Below are 26057 nucleotides of genomic sequence, written 5' to 3'. Positions count from 1 at the left end.
AATATTTATTAATTTGTTACTTAAATGGCACTTTACTGTATTAACAAATAAACGCACCTTTTCAGCATCATTTTACTTTTGGCTTCCAAAGATTATTTTTTAGCAGAAATGTGAAAGTGAAGGTACAAACACAGAGTAGTGGTGAAGACCATACACTGAATGGCTTCATTTTGTAATTTTGTGTGAGCCTTTAGGAGCTGTAAAAGATAGAAAGGAAGAGCAAGCTAAATGGGCCAGTACATCTTTACTCTTTTTTTTTTCTATGGCATTGTGGATGCATTCAGCTCATGTGGCTGGAGACCAGTGATCATTTGATTTTTTATTAATGTCTTTTCATCCAGTAAACATTTTGTTATACGTTTTGGTAAAACTGTTTTCACTTTTAGAGTTGAACACTGTGGAATTCTTTGTACTGTGTATTCCTCTGCTCACTGTAAATTCAAAGCAGGCTGTATTGAATTATTTTCTTATTTTTCAGGCCATACTGGCGTTGTTACTATTCGAACACAGATGCAGTGATTTACGTAGTAGACAGTTGTGACAGAGACAGAATTGGAATCTCAAAGTCTGAACTAGTTGCTATGTTAGAGGTGAGAAAATCTCTTCTTTTCAGAGGCAGCTATTTTACTGCAGCCGTTCATGCCATGTTGAGTTTTACTGTTTGTGCTGATTTAGCTGGTGTCCTCTAGGTCCTAGTGAGTATTTAATGGCAAATTCTAGTTAGCTGTATCTTCTATTCAGGTGAAACAAGGAAACACAGACAGTTATTTACTTGTTTCTTTGGTTATATTTCCAAGTGTTGTATTTGCAATTATGATGCTGATTTATTACATTTATGATGCATTTTGTGGTTCTATAAAAGCTGTTTTCTATTTGAGACTTTATTAAAAAGGAATTTCTTTCCTTAAAATTATAAATTTTAAATGATTCCACTTGATTGTGGTATTTTCCAGTAATAGTGGGGGTTTGAATGTAAAATTACTTTTTATAAACACTTTTATTAAAAAAAGCTGAGATGGCAGCGCCTCTTGGCAGCGGCTTCTCCGGCTCCCAATGCACATTTTGTGGTCTGTTTTGATCCATTGGATATGGTTGAATGTTCTCCGTGGGGTTCATGGTGTCCGTGTTACTTTGTTTTCGTTATTGGGGTTGTTGGACTGAGATCATAACTGAATATGGAAGTTTTGACCTTCAGTACCGAGTTGAATGAGGTGCAGAGTGCGGAAAGCTGGATTCAGACTCTTAGCTGCCGAGTTATGTTTTGGAAGTCTGGTGTTGGTTTTTGCTGGGTCAGAAGGAGCTGGATTGGATCTAGAGGCTGCTGGATTTATCACGTTTATCATCTCATTCTTTGAATAAAGCTCACTCTTCTTGATTATCATACCAATTATGTCTTTGAATTTGGAAGTCCTGTATTTTATTCAGCAGTGGCTCCAAGTATAAAGCAAATAAAGGGATTGTGTATACCCTGCCTCATTCCTGTCTCCAAACATAGCTCCTCTTAGAGGAACCATGCCACTTTGCCTCTGACCGTTCAGATTTCCTTCTAATTTAATTCTCTTATTCTTTAAGGTTAATGCAGATGGTACCAGTCTCAGTTGATTCCATCAGATGCCTTCTCTGCATCAAGACCTACCAACAGCAGAGGTATTATGTTCTTCATTTGTTCACTGCTGCAGTAGCCTAAGCACCATGTTTGGCCCCACTAACATTTTCTAATCCTTATTTACAAGAAAGATAAAACCCAAGTTAAATAAGATGCTCCTAACTCAGATTATTTTACTGTTACTCCTCCCTCTACTAGCCTTCTTCACCAGTTGCCAAATCCACCTTTTTCAAATACTTAGGATTTCAGTGAGTCCTCACAAAGAATATCAACATCTACCTAGCCTGCCTTTCTCCATAAACATCCTAGCTCCACAAACAAACCATAGTTGATTTATTTATTTATAAATATCTCAAAACTAAGTATCCAGATTTACCAAATACCAAACCAAGTCCAAAATGTAACTGGCCACACTCTTCCTTCTGTTAAATATCAATTCAAAAATTAGTGGCGATATTCACCCCAGCCCAGGTTCCACAGTTCATAAAACCATCACTTCCAATCCCAAAATAAACCAGTCACCTAATACATCTCAGCAAACATGCATATCCCCAACTCACTTTACTAAATATGAAGCTAAGTAGTATGTGAAATACAATCAATGACATACATGCCTAACTTTCCACATATACTCCTGATGTAGTCATAGCTACTGAAACTTTGTTAAAAAAACAAAAAACAAATAAAGGATGCAGTATACTCAAGCATGACAGACAAAGCAAGCATGTGTATACTCAAACATGACAGAGAAAACAAGCATACAGGTGGTTTAGTAATCATGTACAAAAATTCCCTAACCATCACCTTACTTCACAGGAAATACCCACATTTAACAATGCTGAACTTCAAATAACACTCCTAAAAATCAACAATAGGAAAACTATATGTTTAACAGCAATTTATATACCACCAGGGAATAACATTGATACTGCTGAAAGCATCTTGTAGTGGATATCCCAATAAATTAAGCATGAAACTGTAATACTTGGAGACTTGAATACAGACTGGCAACTTATAAATTCCATTACCCCCACTGAATTCATAACCTTGTTCCACCTCAGACAATTAATAACTATACCTACTAGAAACAGATAAACTTCAGGGAGACATGCAGCATTAGACTGGATTCTTACAAAACAAACCAAACAAAATGACAAAAGTAGGCTGCCTCTCAGCATAAGTGACCATATACCAAGATATGGTATTAGAACTCACCATAACCTAGAGAAGCATATCATCTATAATCAAATGTGAAGTATAACCAATTTCAGCAAAGATATTTTAAATTAATCATTAAATCATATAACTAGAGTGTACTTGGAACAATGCCGCTAGATAGTGCCGTAGAACACTTTAACATTTTTTTACGGACCTTAAATATAGCACCAATATGTAATAAGAGCAAAGTCTAACCCCACACCATAGCTGACAAAAGAAAAAAAAATCATGACAAATGGGGATAAAGCTTGGGAAAATTGGTATAAAAATAAAACTCAAAATGTCTTTCTGCAATTTAGAATTCTTAAAAACCTTGCAAAACTCTATGTCAAACAGGATATGCAAAGATACTTTACCAGTCTACATGACAAACATAAAAACAACCTAGAACTTTTTTGGTCATCACTAAATAAACTACTCCACCCTGGCAGACCACCACTCCCTCTCCAAAAACGGACAATATGACAGACTCTATCCCCACATGGTTTAATTCCTACTTTATACAAACAATGTCTCTGTTAGAAACTAATACATCTGTCCCACCCCTGTCCAATCAAAACCTCTCACAGCTCTTCAGTTTTAGTCCAATACCTACCTCCCTCATAAGGAAGTTAATCCTTAAACTAAAAACTACTTCTGTAGCTGTAGACTAACTACTGTTAGACTACCTAAAAATGGCCGTAGAAGTCCTTGGCTTCCCTGTGTCCATAAAAATTATATGTCCATAGACAGAAGAATAAATATGACTGTGGAAAAAATCCTACATCATACCACTGCACAAAGGCAGCACATCTACAGAGTTAATAACTATAGACCGATAGCGATTCTCTCCCCCTTTCCAAAATATTAGAGAAATGCATCCATATACAGCTGATGCAATACCTAACCTCAAATAACCTACTTTTAGAAACACAACATGGCTTTAAGCCACAGCACAGCACCACTACTGGCAAAATGTAGTAGAGTAGTATAATAAACCAACATAGAAACAATGATCTGCTTGTGTCCACCATGTTGTTAGACATGTAAAAGACATTTGATACTGTCTTGTACCAGCAACTGCTCATTCAAATCTCCTCAGTAGTATTTTCATAATACTCCTTGTGGTATTTTAGTTACCTGTCTAGAAGGCAACAAGTAGTTAGATGGCAACAAACATACTCATCCTTTCAACCAGTTACTACACATGTCCCTCAGGGCTGTATCCTGGGTCCTCTCCTTTTTAATATATTTATTAATGACAGTCACAGCTCCACTCAGTATGATAATTTCGTTCAGTGTGCAGACAATTCAACATTAATATGTGCGGCTTCAACAATAAGTAAGGTCCAAGACATTACCCAAAAATCTTTCTTCTCTGTAGAAACCTGGCTCGAAGAGTCAAACCTCGTACTCGACCCCAAGAAATCTAAGTTCATGCTTTTTACCTCAAAAAGTTGCCAAAATAAAAAGCAGTTTTTTACCATAAAGTCATTAAATAAGGCTGTCATTGAAACTGTAACTCACAGTAAACTTTTAGGTGTTATAATAGAGGATAGTCTCAACTGTGACCAGCATGTACTGTACACAATTATATCTACTTACCAGAAACTAGGTGTTCTTTATAGAGGATAGTCTCAACTGTGACCAGCATGTACTGTACACAATTATATCTACTCACCAGAAACTAGGTGTCCTTTATAGGATCGATGGATTCCTTACATGTAGTGCAAGAAAACCTTGAGCCACCACCTTATTAGCAAATCTCTTATACACCACTCCTATCCTAACAATACTCCAAAGAAAGAAACCTGCCTCTTGCTACAATAAAGTAGCTAAATTTGCCACCAATCTCCCTCATAGGACCCACCGTTGTCGTAGCTTAAAGCAATTAAACCGGCTTGAACTTGACATCTACCCAAGATATTCACAACTAACTACAGCATACAAACTCATTCATCGTCCTGAAAAATGCCCTGTACTACATAATGTATTACTGACCTACTGTCCAGCAAGGGATGCTCTAGTAACAAATTCTCATTACTTACAAATAAGTCAAGTAATGTTGCAGGAGACTTGCTCTACTCCCAATACATTGCTAAACTCTGGAACAGTATCTGCACACAAATAAAACTCTTTGACAAACTCAACAGTTTTTAATCTACTGTTTAAACAATGTATTAACCATTCCTGGTCCTGCACGTGTTCAACTCACGGTTCAGACTTTGTGTTTACCATACTATACTCCAAATACTCTCCTTAAACAGAATACACTCAACTTCTCACTGAAATGACAAAATAATTTTTATACATAACTGCTGCCAGGACAATCCCCTAAGTTGCACGTGGGTTTTCTCTTTAACTTCTACATCTGTAAAATCTTAGAATGTATAAATCTAACTACTGTTTGTGTATAAATGTAAATAGAAATGTATTTAACTGGAACTTAGTGTAAAGCAGTGTAAGCAAATGGAGGTTTTATGTCCAGGCCTCCACTGAAAATGTGTGTTGCCCAGTTAGACTTTTCTGGTAAACAAAGGCATACATACAGACAAAAAAATGTATATATGTATATGTGTGTATATATATATATATATATATGTATGTATATATATATATATATATATATATATATATATATGTGTGTGTGTGTGTGTGTATACACACACATGGATTCACTAGACAGTCTCGAAATACTGAAATGTCGAATTTCAGTATTTCGAGACTGAGTACTCGAAATCCCACACACCTGAAAACCAAAATCGTGACCATACACACACACCACCACCACGCAAACACCTACCTAACTACACTTTCCCCACACCCCCTACTTATATATACTAACTCCGAGGTAGCACTAAATGCACAAACACCACATGCGCACACACATGTGCACACACATGCACATGCACACACACACACTAAAATCCCTACTCAATATCCTTACGTAAACACCACTTACCTGAATCCCCAACTAAATCCACAGACCGCATGTCACGAATGTGACACCACGATAGCAGATGTGACATTTCCGCATTCGAGAGAGTGCAGTTTTACGTAACTGCACTTTCGACTATTCAGTCTTGAAATACTGAAATTCGACATTTCAGTATTTCAAGATTGTCTAGTGAACCCTTATATACATGTATATTAATTCTGCATGTAACGCTCAACTGTACCCAAGGAGCCCAGTAAGTGAAAAAGCATGCTGGTAAGTATATCCAAAAACAGTTGTCTTTTTATTGACAAAAAAGGATATGGCGCATTTATTCATATGAACGTCTTTGGAATTTTAGAGCAATACGTTTTTGTTAATATACCTACTAGCATGTTTTTTCACTTATGTCTTGTCAAGGACATAACAGTCGGCTAGGTTCCAAAACTTCAGGGGACTGTCCATGTACCCAAGCAGCTAGCTCAGGCTGAGTGGACTAAATGTCAGGTTTAGACACAAAGCCCTTCAGAGCTTTTCTGCTGCTGAAGAGAGCGCTCCTCTGCAGGCTTTTGAGGATCAGTGGTTGGCTAATGCTGTTCCATTGCTGGGCAAATGAGTTCCCTTTTGAAGGGGACCTTCCAAGGATGGTTCTTGTGCCAAAGAAAGAAACCTCTTGGAGACAGTTCTGAACCTTTCATTTTCATTCTGAATCAGTGATAGTGCCCAAATTCAAAATGCTTCACTTCACAACTAGTTACCCCTAATTCCCCATTGAATTTGGATTTATATGATGCATCCCATTCCTGTAGAGCCAAATTTCAGATGTTTCTTAAGGTTTTGTGTATCTGGATCACATTGGCAGTTCTCCTTACCCTTTGGGTTATCTACTTCACATCGAGTCTGTCACTTGTGATAACATACTGCAGACTGCATTATATTGATATTTTTCCTTATTTAGATGACTTAATTTGCACAGTCTTTCTCAGTGTCAGGAATCCCTCTCTTGGGTAAGGGATTCTTACACAGGCTAGGATTCCAAGAGAACCTTCAGACATCTTTTCTGACGCCTCCTTACATGACTGCTTTTCTGGGGTGTCTTCTGGACAACATTTAAGAGCTTTTCTTCCATAGGAAAAAAAGTAGGTCTGTATTTAGGTCTATTCCTGAGGTTTTCCAGTCAGACTTCCATCTTGGCAAAGAAATTAGTTGGTTTTGTGTTGCATGGTATCAGTGATTCTTGTGATACCGCTTGCAAGACTCCACAAGAAAATTACAGTTGGCCCTAACAGCAACATTCCGTGACTTTTCAAATTCCAATCTGGGGATTGTGAAAAGAGAGATTAAGTGGTGGAGACACCAAATATCTCTGAATTCAGGTCTCCCATTCTCCCCTCTTGCTCTGGTATAGTCACTCACAACAGAAACTTCAGACTTTGCTTGTGGAGCAGTGTCTGTGGAGCTAAAAGTGCAGGGTGTTTGGAACAAAAGACACACAAAAAACACATCAACTTAAATGAGATGGCATTTCTCATAAATGCTGTCAACTTTCTCAGTCATCTGTGGTCCCTTGAACCACTACAAGTGTTTACAGACAACACCACAGTGATGTGGAACATAAGCAAGAGGGAACCGGATCTTCTCTTCTGTGCAGATTAGACATGGTAGCCTGGGATATAACTTTTCAGCACAGTCTCACTCTATAGGTATCTTATGTTCGTCATAGAAAAATTGCATGCCAGACAGGCCATGACAGATGCTCACAGATGGAAACAGAATCTGAGGCTCTCCTGTGGTTTGATGCATCTGTAAGGAACACTTCAAATAGATCTTTTTGCTGCCTCTCTAAATAATCAGTTGGCAAAATTCTATTCCAGGACTCCTTGTAAGAAGGCCTGTAAGATATATAGATAGATGCCTTTTCTTTTACTTGAACAGGAATGCTCCTTTATGCTTTTACATCATTTCCACTAAATCCAAGGTACATTTGAATCTTTAGAAAGACTCCCCAAATATTGTGGTGATTGTCTTCTGGCCCAGGCAACAGTGGATGTTCATCGTGTTACCCTGCTGCAGTTATCACACTCGGGGTTATCCTGTCGTCAGGCGGTCCCGCAGTCGGCCGGAATTCCAAAGTCTTGGTCCGGCGTCGGTTGCTGTCGCCTCTTCCCCTGACGTCAGTGCGCCAGGGGTATATATAATGCAACCAACGCCATTTTCTTCCGTCTTTCTTGCTGTGCAGTGCCCGAAGCAGAAGCAGTTCGCAAGTGCCGGTCGGCCGACTCCTCCTGAGATTTTCGAATTGGAATTTCAGACCGAAGTCTTCTATAAAGCTAAGTACCCCGTTGGGGAAATTTTCTTGCCTCAGTCCAATGTCAGAAAAAGTTAACAATTGTATTTCTTGTGGGAAGCAAATACCTCTTAAGGGTTTTCAATCTTATTGCATACCTTGCCTAGGCCCAGACCACGACATCACTACTTGTCGGTTTTGTGCTAGGTTTAATAAGCGTACTATTAAAAGGCGCTTTGATTTCGCACTACATTATTTCGGTAGGAAATTTAATTCCACCATGCCGTCGGAGCAACCGACTACCGGGGTGCACAAAAAATGCAGGGATAAGGACAGACAGCTCAGGTCTAAGCCTGATTCCGAGGTCTCGACTGATCCGGTCTCCGGTCCTCAGTGAGGCTCGACGCAGCCCCTGACTACCGCAGATCTGGAACCCGAGACCGCTACGGAAATTTTGACGGAATGTACCAGGCCGATGCAGCCTTTTACTTCAGGCCCTTCCGACGACTTTGCTACTAAAGACGTTGGTGCTTCAGAAACGCCATCGGTTTCTGAAGGCGTTTTCAGACAGACGACTCTCACCATTAAAACGTTTTCTAAGTCGAAGACTCCTTCTAAATCTAAAAGGACTGCACTTCAGTCTCCTGTTCAAGGCCCCATGCCTAAGAAACAGATGCTCAAAATGGCTGAAGATTTGATTTCTTTAATCAGGGGTTCCCAGCCCCCTCCTGACAAAAGGCCTAGACAAGAGGAAGATTTTGCATCCTCTGAGCAAATGTCCATTTCTTCAGACTCCTCTGAGGACCAAGACTACTCCTTCTCTCCTTATGAAGATTCTGATGCTGAGGACTCTATTCCCTCAGCTTCTCCTCCTGAAGACTACTCCTTTGGGGAAACTTTACACACTATGAGGGAACATTTTCACTGGGATGGTCAGGACTACTCTGATTCAAAGAAAAGGCTCAGAGAGTTTCTTTTACTCCCCCAACACAGACCACTTGCCATCCCACCTGTTTTGGACATTGTGGATGATGTCCATTTAGAATCCAGTTTCAACCTAGACTCTCTACCTCCTGCTCCGGCTAAGCCTGACAGATACTACAGAGTGCCTGATTCCCACAAATTTCTTTACAAAAGCCCTGTAGCTGACCCAGAGACTATCTCCCAGGGTCCCAAGGGGGCTAAGGCTTCTATGGCTAAAAACCCAGTACCTTCTGAGAGGGATTCCAGAGCACTAGACAGGTGGGGGAAAAAGGTTTATACCTCAGCCACACTAGCTATGAGGGCACTGAATTGTCAGTTTCACATGCTTAAGTATCAGCAATTTCTAATCTCTCAGTTAAAGCAAAGAATAACCACTCTCCCTCAACAATCTGAATTGAAAGAAGTACAGGATCTGTTGCACGCCACTAAGCAGGTGGGCAAACATACCTTACAATGTGGGTTTGACTCTTTGGAGGCCTCCTGCAGAGCAGCTGTCACTGGGTCTGTTATACGTAGGCATGCTTGGTTAAAGGAACAAACTCTGCCTGATCATATGTTAAAGCAAAACTACTAGATGCTCCCTTACAGCAGGATGTTCTTTTTGGAGTTAAAGCAGAAGAAGTTTTAAAGAAAATGGAAGATAAGGCAAAATCTATGCAGACAGTCAAAGATTTCCTACAAGTATAGCCCCTTCGCTTCAGCAGAAACTGGCCAACAAAAAATTGGTCCTTTCCAGCCACTGACAGACCACAGAGGGGTAAATACAGGCGCCCAAGAGGCAGAGGACAACCACAAGCCCAGTATAAACCTCGCCAATGGGGCACTACAACACAGAAGGGAGGAGAAGGCAGGTCTCAATCCACCAGAAGGCAAACTCAATGACTTGCACCTCATCTGGCCAAACAATACTCTTTTGGCAGCCCCCTTGGGAGGAAAACTCGCACTTTTTGCAGACAACTGGCACATTGTCACAAAGGACAAATGGGTCCTAGACATAATTTTACGAGGATACAGATTCCATTTTCACACCTTGCCAATGAAAAGAGGAATGCCAAACCTGCCACAAAATCAATGGGCAGAGGCACAAAAGCAAATTACAGCTCTCATGGACATGAGAGCCATTCAACTGGTACCTACTCGAGAGCAAGGCCAAGGATTTTACTCAAGACTCTTTCTAGTGCCCAGAAAGGACAGTGCCTGGAGACCAATTCTGGACCTTTCAATTCTAAACACTTACTTACAAGTACCCAAATTCAAGATGCTAACACTACAGCAGCTACTTCCCATGTTGGGCAAGGAAGCATGGCTAGTAACATTGGACCTCAAGGAGGCATACCTGCATGTCCCTATCAGACAAAGTTGCAGAAGATACCTCCGTTTCATTGCAGGTTCAACCCATTACCAATTCTCTGCACTGCCCTTTGGCTTATCTACTGCGCCCAGAGTTTTTACAAAATGCCTGGCACCAGTAATTGCATACTGCAGACAAAGAGGAATTAAAATATATCCATACCTGGACTGCCTCATCCAAGTAGAAAGCAAAGACATTCTCTTACATCATCTGGCCTTTTTAAAGCATCTACTAAACTGCCTGGGGTACACAGTAAACGAAAAGAAGTCAAAACTAGTACCCTCACAAAAAATGACATTCCTGGGTGCCAGCTTGAATACAATGGCCCAGAAGGCTTATCTAACGCCAGACAAGCACCTACAACTGACTCAATATTTCAAGACAATGGCAACAAAGACCCAATTAACTGCAAGGAAAATTCTGCAGGCTTTGGGCTTCATGGCATCTTGCATACTAATAATACCATTTGCAAAGCTGCATATGAGGAAATTACAGTGGTACCTAAAAAGCGTATGGTCTCAACACAGCCACAGCTTGGACACAATGATATCTCTCATTCCCTGCCTACAACAGGAATTTCTATGGTGGTCGCAGGCATGTCACCTCAACAAGGGTCAGCCTTTCACCTTGCCCCCAGCCAGGCAAACTATCACAACAGATGCTTCAGACTACGCCTGGGGGGCATACATGGCAGGACAATGCATTCAAGGCCTATGGACTGCAGATCAAAGAAATCTGCACATAAATCAAAAAGAGATGCTAGCTATACAGAAAGCTCTGACAGCCTTCAATGATGTATTACATCCAGGACAACTTACAATAAAGACAGGCAACACCACAGTAATGTGGTACATAAACAAACAAGGGGGTACACATTCCTACCCTCTATGCAGGCAAGCAATGATCTTATGGAACACAGCTCTGGCCTACCAAGTCCAGTTACAAGCTCAATTCCTGCCAGGTCAGAAGAACACATTGGCAGATGACCTCAGCAGAAACATCAAAGACTCCCACGAGTGGAGCTAGACCCACAAATATTTACAATGATAACTCAAAAATGGGGCCTTCCAGACATAGACCTGTTTGCCAGTCCTCAAAACTATCAACTGACAAAATTTTTTACAAGGACATTTCACCATCAAGCTTGGAAAGTGGACACACTCTCTTTCAGTTGGAAAAACCTGACAGTATATGCCTTCCCTCCATTGCCTCTCCTCACAAAGGTTCTATTGAAAGTCAAAAAGGAGAGACCATGACTGATTCTCATAGCCCCAGACTGGCCACGCCAGCACTGGTATCCGCTATTGAAAAATATGGCCCACAGCCCACCATGGATACTGCCTCAAATACCCCATTTGCTCACACAACAATACAATCAGATTCTTCTCAGCCAGCTGAAAACTTTAAATCTGGCTGCATGGCAAATCAACTAAACATCCAACCCAGCTCCTCTTTCACAAGCAGTTCTGGATGTTATTCTGGAAGCCAGGAGGCCAAGCACCAGGAAGGCTTATTCGGACAAATGGAAAAGGTTTTGTGCCTGGAACCAAGCTAAAGGCCTAGACACAATTCAGCCTCACATGCTTCACATTCTACAGTATTTAGCTGAGATGTTGCACAAAGGACTTTCCTTTTCCTCAATTAAAATCCATGCTTCAGCTATTTCAGCTCACTACAACACGGATCCACCTTTATTTTCATATCCTCTTCTAAAGCAGTTCCTCAGAGGGGCAAAAAACATTAGACCACCCAGGAGAGCCCCTACACCAACATGGGACCTCAACTTTGTTCTGGAAAAACTAACGCTTCCTCCCTTTGAACCAGCTTTCTCTGTAGATCTTCAGTTCCTATCATGGAAGACTGCCCTGCTCCTAGCAATAACTTCAGCTAGAAGAGTCTCAGAGCTACAGGCACTAATGGCAGTGGAACCTTTCCTCATTTTTCATCAAGACAGAGTTTCTCTATGAACTAACCCTTCCTTTATGCCTAAGGTGGTTTCCAGTTTAGCTTTAAATCAAACCATCCACTTACCCACCTTCTTCCCCAATCCACAGAACAAAGTTGAGAGACTCCTGCATTCCTTGGACATTCACAGGCAGATTTGTTACTACTTGGACAAAACTAAGGCTTTCAGAAAATCTGACCAGCTCTTTGTATCCTATGCTACAGCTTCTCAAGGGAAGGCTATTTCAAAGCAAACCATTTCTAAATGGATAGGTCATTGCATACATTTCTGCTATACCCATCATGGGAAACCAGTTCCTGCTACCATTAGATCCCACTGTACCAGGGCAACAGCTACCTCTACAGCCTTTCTCAGGGGGGTTCCAACCAAGGAAACTTTAGAAGCTGCAACTTGGAGTTCAGTACACACCTTTACCAAACACTATCACTTACCTCTTTACTCTAAGTCCAGGGCGGGCTTCACCACTGCAGTTCTGCAGGGCCTTATTGCCTCCACTAAACCCTCTATGATACCTCCCCCCTACCTTAGCTTTGGGATTCAACCCAAGTGTGATGACTGCAGCAGGGTAACACGATGAACATAGTGCAGTTTTGTACCTACCATAAATGTAGATGTTCGAGTGTTCACCCTGCTGGAGTCCAGGTTACCCTCCCTCCATCCCCTCTGTTCTACTGGCTAAATCTCTTCTATGCCTTACTGATGTATTTGCTTATAGCTGAAGGGATTTTGTGTTTGTGCAGTGGTTACTCCATTTGGTACTAATTCTGACCACCTTTTTGGGGGCACCTGACATCTGGGGCAAGAAAAACTGAAGAAAATGGCGTCGGTTGCATTATATATACCCCTGGCGCACTGACGTCAGGGAAGAGGCGACAGCAACCGATGCCGGACCAAGACTTTGGAATTCCGGCCGACTGCGGGACCGCCTGACGACAGGATAACCCCGAGTGTGATGACTGCAGCAGGGTGAACACTCGAACATCTACATTTATGGTAGGTACAAAACTGTACTTTCACTTTTTTTCTGGAAATGGCCAGGGAAAGTTATCACAAGCTTGCTCACAGACTGAATTTAGTCTCACAAAATCTGGGTGTTTTGATAATCCCATTCTGAAACAACTTTAACTGTTTGCCTGGTTAATAGGATTTTAATACCTTTTAGGCACTTTGTATCCCTTTTGTGGATGGTTGGGTGCCAGGCTGGCAACTCGACACCGTAAAACTCTTCTGCCAGTCGTTCTGCAGACTGTTGCACTGTGGCAACCCCTAACTGAGAAAAGCTGAAAGAAGGAGGAAGCACCTTTTTTTCTGAGGATGTGCAGTTGGTATTAATGGAGGCAAAAAGCCTGCTACTAGAAAATCATACATTAGTAAATGGAAAATGTTTTCTAGTTGGTGTCATCAAAAAAACAGCACCCATTCAAGGCTAAAGTTTCTCTGATTTTACAACATTTGTGAAAGTTACTATTCTGTGGCCTGTCTTACTTCCTTTGTCGAGGTTCATTTGTTGGCCTTTTCAACATGTTTTGCCCATGGATCCACCTCTTTCAGTGCAGCCTCACATGAAAATGTTTTTGAAAAGGCTGTTGCACAAGAAGGCTCTTAGAAATCAGTTCGCTCCTCGGGATCTTAACTTTGTTTTAGGAAAACTAACTCTTGCTACATTTGAACCAGCTCATCAGGCTGACTTCAGGTTCTTAACATGGAAAATGGTATTGTGTGTTGCTGTGAACTTTGCAAGAAGAGGATCTGAGTTGCAAACTCTTAAGGTGGGTCAGCCTTCTCATTTTTCACAAAGATAGGGTTTATTTGAAAAATAATTTTCCTTTTATGCCATGTATCTAAGTTTACTTTAATTGAAGATGTTGTATCTCCCTGTCTTTCCTGAACCTAAAAATGAGGGCGAAAGGTTGTTTTCATATCCTGGATGTGCACAGACAACTCTGGTACTATGTTGACAGAACAGAATCTTTCAGAACTTCTGATTGGTTGTTCATTTCTTGTGAAGATAAGAAAGGACAGCCAGTGTTGTCTCATGCTGTTACTTTTGTTACTTCCACCACAACAAAACTATTCCAGGCAGGATCACTGCTTATTCTACCAGGGTCATGGATTCTTCTGTGGCCTTTTTTGAAAGGCTTGGATTCTAGATGTATTCTAGAAGCAGCAGCTTGGTGTTCTCTGCATACTTTTACAAAGCAATATAGACTAGAAATTTCATCACGTTGATCACAGTCAGCCATTTTCCAAAGCTTCAGGGCACCTTCCACTCATCCAAACTGTCAGGCAGCTTTTGCTGAGCTGACTAAAATACAAGTTTGGTTGTGAAACCCTTCAGAGCTTTACTGCTGCAGAAAAGTACGCTGCTGTAAAGCTTTTGAAGATCGACTGTTGGCTTGTGCGTTCCTTTGCTGGGCAGATAAGATGTTCTTCATGTTTCACTGTTGCAGTCATTACATAAAGATTTTCATTTGTACTGTATTCCTTGCCTAGGCCCTGACCACAATCTACCTTGCTGTCGGTTTTATACTTTATTTAATCAATGCACTATCCGTCGTCGGTACATTTTTGCATCTAAATATTTCGGTTCTCAGTTTAATTATCCAGAAATGACATCGATTGGCCATCTGACTACCGGGATTCCGAAAAAACGCAAAGATAAAGACAGAGACAGGCTGTCGAGGTCCAAAACTGCCAATGATGCTTATCCTAAGCCAGATGCCAGTTCGCCGGTACTCAGGCGCTTTCGCAGCCCCTGATACCCGCTACTTCTGACTCGCAGGCCTCTACTGAGACCCATTCGGAGTCCGGTATGCCGCGAGATGCTTCACCTATAGAACCCGCGGATGTCTCTACCTTGGATGGGTCCGGAGCTGCTGTGCAGGCACCAGCTTTTGAGGGTGTATTCAGGCTTACAGACTTGCATATTAAATAGACTCCACCTTCAGTACTAAGGCCTAAACCTCGATCTATGTCTAAAAAACCGATGCCCAGGCCCCTATGCCTAAAAAGCAAATTATCAAAATGGCTGAAGATCTAATTACTCTAATCAGGGGTAGTCAAACCCCCCCCCCCTTCTAAGAGGCCTAGGGCTGAGCTTGACTATGAATCTTCTGATCAGGACTCTCTTTCTTCTGACTCTTCTGATGACCTGGATTTGTCTATTCCTACTTATGAGGATTCTTATGCAGAGGATTCCATTCCATCTGCTTCCCCCCCTGAGGACTTTTCTTTTGGGGAAACTTTACATACCTTAAAGGAGCATTTCCACTGGGAAAGTCAGGAATTTTCTGATTCAAAAAAGAGGCTTAGGGGTTTCCTTCTTCCTCAGCATAGGCCTTTGGCTATACCTCCTATACTAGACATTGTTGATGATGTGTTTTCGGAATCCAGTATGGCCCCTGATTCCCTGCCCTCTGGCTCCTAGTAAACCTGACAGATATTACAGGGTTCCTGAGTTCCACAAGTTCCTTTTCAAAAATCCTGTTGCAGATCCAGAAACCATTTCTCAGGTGCCCAAGGGCATTAAGGCTTCTACTGCTACAAATTCTACCCCTTCTGATAGAGACTCCAGGGAGCCGGATAGATCGGGTAAAAAGGTTTATACTTCTGCAACCTTGGCAGTCAGGGCCTTAAACTGCCAATTTCATATGTTAAAATATCACCAGCATATTATTGGACTGCTTAAACAGAAAATTATTTTGATTTCGGACTATGTGGAAAACTAAGATTTACAGGATTTATTGCATTCTGCTGAACAAGTTGGAAAACATACTTTGCAATGTGGTTTTGATTCTTTAGAGGCCTCTTGCAGGGCTGCTGTTACTGGGTCTGTGCTTAGAAGGCATGCTTGGCTTAAGGAGCAATCTCTGCCTGATCATGTTAAAGCAAAATTGTTGGATGTTCCTTTAAATCAGGACCGCCTGTTTGGCAATAAGGCTGAAGAAGTTCTAAAAAAGATGGAAGATAAAGCTAAATCTATGCAAACTGTAAAAGATTTCTTGCAAGTGCAACCTCCAAGATTTAGTAGGCACTGGTCTACTAAGAATTGGTCCTTTCCAGCTCCTTCCAGATCCTCTCAAGCCAAACCCAGACACACCAAAAGCACCAGGTTTCACTCCCAGGGGACTCTCAGAACTAAGCAATGGGGGGCGGGGGGCTCCTCTTACAAATATGGAAATAACAAGACACCTCATATGGTAAACAGTCAAATGACTTTCCTTTAAAATTACCAAGCACTTACCTTTTAGCCGCCCCCTTTGGGGGGAAAGATTGCTATTCATGCAAAAAACTGGGAACTCATAACCCAGGACAAATAGGTTTTAAATATAGTGTCTCAGGGATACAGATTTCATTTCCACACGTTGCCAACACCAAACGGGTGGCCAGACCTGCCGCCAAATCAGTGGGCAGAGGGTCAAAAACAAGTACTTTCCCTCTTGAACATGGGGGCTATTCTACGGGTACCAGAAGAGGAAAAGGGATAAGGTTTCTATTCCAGGCTTTGATTTGTCTTTTCTAGGTACCAGGAAATGCCTGGAATAGAAACCTTGTCCCTTTTCCTCTTCTGATACCTTAAGGTATGTAAAGTTTCCCCAAAAGAAAAGTCCTCAGGGGGGAAGCAGAGGGAATGGAATCCTGTGCATCAGAATCCTCATATATGGACAAATCCAGGTCATTAGAAGAGTCAGAAGAAACAGAGTCCTGATCAGAAGATTCATAGTCAAGCTCAGCCCTAGGCCTCTTAGAAGGGGGGGGGGGGTTGACTACCCCTGATTAGAGTAATTAGATCTTCAGCCATTTTGATCATTTGTTTTTTAGGCATAGGGGCCTGAACATGTGGCCTGGGTGTCGGTTTTTTAGACACCTCTTCATTACCTCTCCATCATCCACAGAGTAGAGAGCCGGTGCCCCAGGAAGCCACAATGGGTGGATCTTCCTCTTCCTATACCTCCTCGGAGCATCCCCCCAAGGAGGTCCCTCGGAAGAGACAATGTAGGAGGAAGCAGATAGACTCTCTTGAGTCTGTCACTTTTGATACTGACTTAAAGGATTCAGAAGGTTCCCCACAGTCACCCTCTGAGGATGTCTCTTCTCCAGACATCCTGGAGATCCTTAAGCAGTGGGGTGGCTGAAAGTCCCTTTCCCCTTCTGAAGATGAGTCAATATACCTGGGGGCATTTGGCTCTCACCCCTCCACCTCTTGGGTGTCTCCACCTTTCGAACCTCTGTTGGGTTTGGTGAGTCGAAAGCTGTGGGACTCTCCAGACTCAGTGGCCCCATTCCACGGAGGCCTAATAAATTCGTTATGGTCCCGGAAGATGGGCAGTATTTAACAAACTGGGTTCCTATAGATGCAATGGTGGTGACAGTGGCCACAAAGAAGGAGTTAGCTGAAACTTCTGTATCTGTCCATCCACCGAAAAAGGATTCTCTTACGATGGACAGATATGGGAAGCATATGTTCTCCTCAGTGTTCTTTACCTTGCGGTCACTGAATTATTTGTCGCATTTCATGTAACTTCAGAGGGATCTCCTAAAAGAGCTAGGAGATGCTCTGCAAGGTGCTACGGCTCAGGACTTATCTGATAAGGTTAATTCCCAACTTGCAACCTTAACCTCCATATCTAACTCCTCCATGCGCCTCATATCTTATGCAGCCGATGGAGCGAGCAAGGCAGCAGGCACAGGAATAGCTCTTTGTAGACATTCCTGGATGCGCCTTTGAGTTTGCCGAACCCTTCCAGTCTTCATTTAGTGACACTCCCTTTGATGGCTCGTCATTGTTCGGGCCGAAAGTGAAAGAAACTGTCATCAGGAGCCAACAAGATGGTAAGACTCTGTCTGCCGTTGGAGTCTGTTTTTCCGCCCCTGCCAGACCTTATCCTAAAGGTCAAAAGAGTGGAAAAATGTGGTTCTGTAAGTCCAAAGGAGCCTTATCTGACACTCGTGGTGATCCTTCCCCAGGGGAAGAGGGGGAAATAACAGAAGACGCCATCCATGTGGCAGAGGGGGTCCGCATAACCAGGGTGACAGAGATATGTTCTCTGGTAGGCCCTTAAAGCACTCCTGAAAGGAGGCCCGCCTGTCCACCTCTGGAGGCAGTCGGGGTGGGGGTGGGGGTGGGGGGGAGAGTATTGCTGTACCCAGAAGCCTGGCTAAATTTGACTCAAGACAAATGGGTACAATCCATTATATCCAGAGGATACAACATTCCCTTTCAATGTCCACCTCATCCGCCAAAGTTTATCCCAGACATTCCACCCAGTCAAAGGGATCAAGCAACACTAGAAATACAAACACTGCTAGAAAAAAAGAGTCATCCAAGAAGTCCCCGCAGACCAACTAGGATCCGGAATTTACTCACGGTTCTTTTTAGTTCCAAAAAAGACAGGAGACCCATATTGGATCTCAGCAGACTAAACAAGTCAGTGAAAAAATCAAAAGTTCTGGATCGGAACACTGCAGTCTATACTCCCGTTTCTGGGAAAAGACAATTGGATGTGCTCGTTAGATCTTCAGGACGTGTACTACCACATAAAGATGGACAGACGTGCAAGAAGATTTCTACGCTTCCGGCTGGGAGCCAGTCATTACCAGTTCAGAGCTCTGCCCTTTGGACTCACCACAGCCCCAGGGTGTTTACCAAATGCATGGCAGTAGTCATGGCTCATCTGAGACATCAGGGATTCCAGGTGTTTCCATACTTAGACTACTGGCTCCTAACTGCCACCACCAAGCAGCTACTAATCAAAGCAAGAGACTACACCATCCATCTCATCTCAAAACTAGGCATTACTATAAATGCAGAAAAGTCTGCTTTGTTGCCATCACAGAGTATTACATTCATTGGTGCAGATTTAAATACAAATGACATATTGGCAAAGCTGCCTCAAGAAAGGATCCACATGTTATGCAGTCAAGTGATTGTCTTACTCAACAAGAACAGAGTACAAGCAAGATTTGTCCTCAAAGTCCTAGGCTCTATGGCAGCGATGGTAACACTATATTTGATGTTGTAAATCTTTATTCATTCCTTACTGTTAGGACTTTGGTTCCATCCTCAGAACCGACACGGCCGTTTCCAAGCTCGCACCAGCCAAAAACTCTCAGCTAAGACCTACCCATAATGCCCCTTTCATAGTTACTCCAGATGTCCTTTGCTGTGTTCCATGTCAAGACGTTTCTAGCCATCTCTCTCAAAGCTAAGTGGAAAATTGTGATTTTTGGTATAGATGTTCATCGTGCATACAGCTGCAGTCATAACCGATGGGTTATCCTACCATCAGGCGGGTCCTCGGTCGGCCGAATTCCAAAGTCTAGGTCCGGCGTCGGATGTCGTCGCTTCTTCCCTGACGTCAGTGCGGCAGGGGTATAAAAGAACCAGCCAACGCCATTTTCTTCAGTCTTTCTTGCCGTGCGGTGCCCGAAGCAGAAGCAGTTCGCAAGTGCCGGTCGGCCAGCTCCTGAGATTACGAATATTTTTCAGCCGAAGTCTTCTTGAAAGCTAAGTACCCCGTTGGGGAAACTTTTCTTGCCTCAGACCGATGTCAGACAAAGTTAATAATTGCATTTCATGTGGGAAGCAAATACAGCATAAGGATTTCCATTCCTTCTGCATTCCTTGCTTAGGCCCAGACCACGACGTCTCGGCCTGTCGTTTTTGTGCTAGATTCAACAAACGCACTATTAAGCGTCGGGCGGAGTTCACCCAACACTATTTTGGTAAAAAATTTAATTACATTATGTCGTCGGATACTCCGACTCCAGTTTTGAGCAAAAGACGCAAAGATAAGGACCGACATACGAGGTCCGCAACTTTTACCGACACCACGCTAAAGCCGGCTATAGGTGCTCCGGTACTCAGCGAGGCACCTACGCAGCCCCTGAGTACCAATGATGCTTCTTTAGCGGTGTCTTCTGTGCCCGAGGTTGCAGGCTCCTCGGCCCCCACCCCGACTACAGATACTGACGCCACTCTTGGCGGGGAAACTCAGAGTTTAGACAGGCCTGCCACCTCTCAAGGTGTCTTCAGGCCTTCTTCTTCTTTTTCCATTAAGGCTTTCACAAAATCTAAAGCAGCCATGAAAACTAAAAGACAAGCTCCACTGAGCCCCTCTCAAGGCCCCATGCCTACAAAACAGATGCTCAAAATGGCTGAGGATTTGATTACTCTTATCAGGGGTTCTCAACCCCCAACGGACAAAAGGCCCAGATTGGAGGAAGACTACCCTTCCTCGGACCAGGCCTCCATTACCTCAGAACATTCTGAAGACCAGGAATATTCATACTCCCCTTTTGAAGATTCTGATGCGGAGGAGTCCATTCCCTCTGTCTCCCCCCCTGAGGACTTTTCTTTTGGGGAAAACTTGCATACCTTGAGGGAACACTTCCACTGGGAAGGCCAAGATTACTCAGATTCCAAGAAAAGGCTGAGGGATTTTCTCTTGCTTCTTCAGCACAGGCCTCTGGCTATCCCTCCTGTCTTAGACATACTAAGATGATGTGTATTCAGAGGCCAGCCTTAACCCAGATTCTTTACCACCAGCTCCTGTTAAGCCTGACCGGTATTACCGGATTCCTGATTCACACCAATTCCTATACAAAAGCCATGCTGCTGACCCAGAAACTATTTCACAGGGTCCCAAGGGAATTAAGGCCTCTACTGCCAAAAATCCATTACCTTCAGAGAGAGATTCCAGAGCTTTAGAAAGGTAGGGGAAAAAGGTATACACCTCGGCCACTTTAACCATGAGGGCATTAAACTGTCAGTTCCATATGTTAAAGTATCAACAGTTTTTGTTATCTCAGTTGAAAAGCAAAATGTCACAACCTGAACAACCAGACTTGAAGGAGTTGCAGGATTTGTTGCATAGTGCAGAGCAAGTGGGTAAACATACCTTGCAATGTGGTTTTGATGCTTTAGAGGCCTCATGTAGAGCTGCTGTTACAGGGTCTGTCATACGTAGACATGCTTGGCTCATAGAGCAAACCTTACCAGATCATGTCAAAGCTAAATTACTAGATGCACCTCTTCAAAAAGATGTATTGTTTGGTGTTAAAGCTGAGGAGGCATTAAAGAAAATGGAGGAAAAGGCAAGATCAATGCAAGCAGTGAAAGATTTCCTACAAGTACAACCTCCACGTTTCAGCAGAAACTGGCCTTCAAAAAATTGGTCCTTTTCAGCCACGGACAGACCTCAAAGAGGTAGATACAGGCGCCTGAGGGGTAGAGGGCAATCTCAAGGATCATTTAGAGCCAGACAATGGCAAGCACCTACACCAAGAGGTGGAGAGGATAGATCACAGCCATTCAGAAAGCAGACACAATGACTTTCCCCTTTTGCATGCCAAGCAAAGCTTTAATGGCAGCACCTTTAGGTGGAAAACTGGCATTATTTTCGAAAAATTGGCATATTGTCACAAAAGACAAATGTATCCTGGACATTAGACAGAGGCTACAGATTCCACTTTCACACCCTTCCAAAAATGAGAGGCATGCCAAACCTGCCACAAAATCAAAGGGCAGAGGCACAAAAACAAATTTCAGCTCTCATGGACATGAAAGCTATTCAAGAGGTACCTGCACAAGAACAGGGTCAAGGGTTTTATTCCAGACTATTCCTGGTACCAAGGAAGGACAAAGATTGGAGACCTATTTTGGACCTATCCATCCTAAACACATACTTACTGCACAAAATTCAAGATGCTCACATTACAGCAGCTTCTTCCCATGCTGGGCAAGGAGTCTTGGCTGGTAACATTGGACCTCAAGGAGGCATACCTGCATGTCCCTATCAGACAAGATTGCAGAAGATACCTCAGATTTCTTGCAGGTTCAACCCATTATCAATTCTCTGCATTGCCCTTTGGCTTATCTACTGCGCCCAGAGTGTTCACGAAATGCCTGGCATCAGTAATTGCCTTCTGCAGACTTCAAGGGATACAAATATACCCATATTTGGACGACTGCCTTATCCAAGCGGACAGCAAGCACATACTTCTGAAACACCTGGCATTGTAATAAAGTTGTTGAACTTTCTGGGATACACAGTCAACAAAAAGAAATCAAAACTAATACCCTCTCAAGCAATAATTTTCCTGGGTGCCAGCTTGAATACAAACACCCAGATGGCCTACCTCACGCCAGAGAAACAAGGGCAACTATCTCAATACTTCAGAAAAATGGCAACCTTCACCAGGCTGACTGCAAGGAAAGTCCTGCAGGCTCTGGGATTCATGACATCTTGCATCCTGCTAATCCCATGTGCAAAGCTGCATATAAGGAAACTTCAGTGGTACCTAAAAAACTTATGGTCTCAACACAGCTACAGTTTGGAAACAACTATACCACTCATTCCATGTCTCCAAAAGGAATTTCTGTGGTGGGCTCAAGCATGCCAAAGAAACATAGGTCTCCCATTCTGCATGCCTCAAGCAAATCAAATCATCGCAACAGATGCCTCAGACTACGCCTTTGGGGAGCATATGACAGATCAGTGCATTCAGGGCAAATGGTCCCAAAAAGAAAAGCACCTGCACATCAATCAAAAGGAAATGCTAGCAGTGAAAAATGCTATTATGGCCTTCAAAGACCTACTGCACCCAGGCCAGCTATTGATAAGGACAGACAACACCACAGTGATGTGGTACATAAACAAACAGGGAGGAACTCACTCATATCCCCTGTGCAGACTAGCCATGTCTCTTTGGAACACTGCTCTGGAATTACAAATCCAACTTCAAGCACAATTCCTGCCAGGCAAGGAAAACACGCTGGCAGACAACTTGAGCAGAAATATGACAGATCCACACGAATGGAAGTTGCATCCTCAACTTTTTGCAAAGATAATTCAAGCATGGGGAAGGCCAGACATAGATCTCTTTGCTACCCACAGAAATTACCAATTGAGAAAATTCTGCTCAAGGACCTATCATCCTCAGGCCTGGAAAGTGGATGCACTTTCTTTCAGTTGAACAACATTTGACAGTTTATGCCTTTCCACCTCTTCCTCTGCTGCCCAAAGTTCTATTAAAAGCCAGAGCAGACAGGCCAAAGATGATTCTCATTGCTCCAGACTGGCTAAGACAACACTGGTATCCACTCCTGAGGAGCCTGACGCATTCCGCACCATGGATCCTGCCTCTAGTGCCTCTTCTGTTGACCCAGCACAACTTCAAAACTCTTCACAGTCAGCTGAAAACACTCAATCTAGCCACATGGAGGATTCCTTGATTTCCCAACAGACCGGCCTCTCCAAGGAGGTGCAGGATGTCATTTTGGAGGCCAGAAGGCCTTCTACTAGAAAAGCCTACTCCACCAAATGGAAACTATTTTGTGCTTGGAATCAGAAAAAGGGACAGAATCCTGGGATACTGAATTTACCTCAAATATTACAGTACCTAGCTGAGATGCTAAACAGTGGACTTTCATTCTCCTCCATCAAAATCCATGCTTCAGCCATTTCTGCACAATACAGCACTGATCCTCCTTTATTCTCTCATCCTCTCTTAAGACAGTTTCTCAGAGGGGCTAAGAATATAAAACTCCCAAGGAAGCAAACAGTACCTGCTTGGGACCTCAATTTCATTCTAGAAAAACTGACCCTGCCTCCATTTGAGCAAGCTGCTTCAACAGAACTGCAATATTTTTCATGGAAAACAGCCTTCCTTTTGGCTATCACCTCAGCACGCAGGGTTTCGGAACTACAAGCCCTCATGGCTGTGCATCCTTTCATCATTTTCCATCAGGACAGAGTTTCCTTACGAACCAACCCTTCCTTTATGCCAAAGGTAGTATCCAGTGTAGCCTTGAATCAGGCTATCCACTTACCTACTTTTTATCCTAATCCACAAAACAAAGGGGAGAGACTACTACATTCCTTGGACATTCACAGACAACTTTGTTATTATTTGGACAGGACAAAGCCATTCAGAAAATCAGAGCAACTCTTTGTGTCCAATGCTACAGGTACTCAAGGAAAGGCTATTTCCAAACAGACCATCTCAAAATGGATAGCCCACTGCATACGCTTTTGTTATTCATTTCATGGTAAAACTGTACCTACAAGCTTCAGATCTCACTCCACAAGGGCCACAGCTACCTCTGCAGCTTTCCTCGGGAGTTCCTACCAAGGATATTTTGGAAGCAGCCACTTGGAGTTCTGTGCATACTTTCTCCAAGCACTGTCACCTACCACTATACTCTAAATCTAGAGCGGGCTTTGCCACAGCAGTCTTGCAGGGCATCCTTGCTCCTCCTAGTTCCACTTAGTGCCTGCCACCCCTTTTTAGCTGTGGGATTCTACCCATCTGTTATGACTGCAGCTGTATGCACGATGAACATAGTACAGTTTTGTACCTACCATAAATGTAGATGTTCGAGTGCTAATACAGCTGCAGTCCAGGTTTCCCTCCCTCCTTCCCCTCTTGAGACAGGCCTAATGACAAACACCTCCTCATACAACCTGATTGGGGTATTCTTTTATGGTGTATTTGCTTAAAACTACTGTTTTTTGATTATATTACATTGCATTATTACATAAATTTATGTTTTGCCTTCCTTCTGGGGGCACTTGACATCTGGGGCAAGAAAAACTGAAGAAAATGGCGTCGGCTGGTTCTTTTATACCCCTGCCCCACTGACGTCAGGGAAGAAGCGACAACATCCGACGCCGGACCTAGACTTTGGAATTCGGCCGACTGAGGTCCCACCTGACGGCAGGATAACCCATCTGTTATGACTGCAGCTGTATTAGCACTCAAACATCTACATTTATTGTAGGTACAAAACTGTACTTTTTCTGTTCAAAATTTCTTGTTTTTTTTTAGTCAGTTTAGCCTTTTCTCACTATCGCCTATAACCTACTTCTATTTCCTACCCTTTACCTTTGGTAATTTAAATTTCTACCATCGTTGGTACTGTCCCTCTCTCCTGCCTTTGGTAGGCCCTTCTTTACCACTTGTGGTATTTTTTAAATACTATTGTTGGTATTATCTCCCTCCCCCCACCCCCCCTTTTTTTTATTGTTGTTTCTGTTAGGATACCCCTTTGTGCCTGTACTATGTTGGACAAAGTTAAGTTGCGGTTTAAACAGTGTGACAAGTGTGGGCGTAAGATGCCAAACTCGGATGGAAATGCTCGTTGTGTCTACTGTTTGGGCGTGGACCATATTAAAACGGATTGTGACATTTGTGCTAGTTTTAGCAATTGCACAGTAACAGACGTAAGCATAAGCTTATTTTAAAAGGTTTATTTAAAACACCTTTTTCGGAGGCTCTATCTGGGTCGGAGTTCTCACCCCCTCCAAAGACCAAAAAAAAAAATAAGGAAAAATGGAGTCACTCAGTTCCTACATCTCTGTCAATTACAGAACTGAGTCAGCTCCGTGCTTCTCCGGTGCAGACCTCTTCAGCACCAGGCTCTGTGTCTTCCCCCTTGGTGGTGTCTATGATGTTGAACTCCTTTTTCATTTCCAGCCTTCATCATCCTCGGCCATGGTGCTGATAGCTTCTTCGGCTCCACAAATTATGACCTCGTCTCCTGAAGTCGAATATCTGCCAAGAAGCAGATACTCTCCAACGTACGACCCTTTTTTGGGGCATTGGTTTAGCCCTTTTCTTGAAAGACCTGACTCTACTTCAGCAGCCTCCTTTAGATCCACCAGGAGCTTTTCTGAACTAGACCATAGTGCGGCTTGTTGACCAGCTTCTGGCAGCTAGGGGATTGCC

General features: G+C 42.9%; 1 protein-coding gene across 1 annotated transcript in view; it reads left to right on the top strand.

Annotated features, from left to right (window-relative positions):
* ARL1 (ADP ribosylation factor like GTPase 1) overlaps window positions 1-26057 on the top strand; it is a 284363-nt gene that overhangs the window by 138659 nt on the left and 119647 nt on the right. Inside the window, exon 4 of the mRNA XM_044087773.1 lies at window positions 479-590. Within this exon, the coding sequence (XP_043943708.1) occupies window positions 479-590 (112 nt within the window). The remainder of the gene's footprint in view (window positions 1-478; window positions 591-26057) is intronic.

This window comes from Protopterus annectens, chromosome 11.part0 (genome assembly GCF_019279795.1).
Source record: "Protopterus annectens isolate FY-2018-M chromosome 11.part0, PAN1.0, whole genome shotgun sequence".
In the NCBI taxonomy this organism is placed as follows: Eukaryota; Metazoa; Chordata; order Ceratodontiformes; family Protopteridae; genus Protopterus; species Protopterus annectens.
This window is presented reverse-complemented; position numbering and strand designations above follow the sequence as displayed.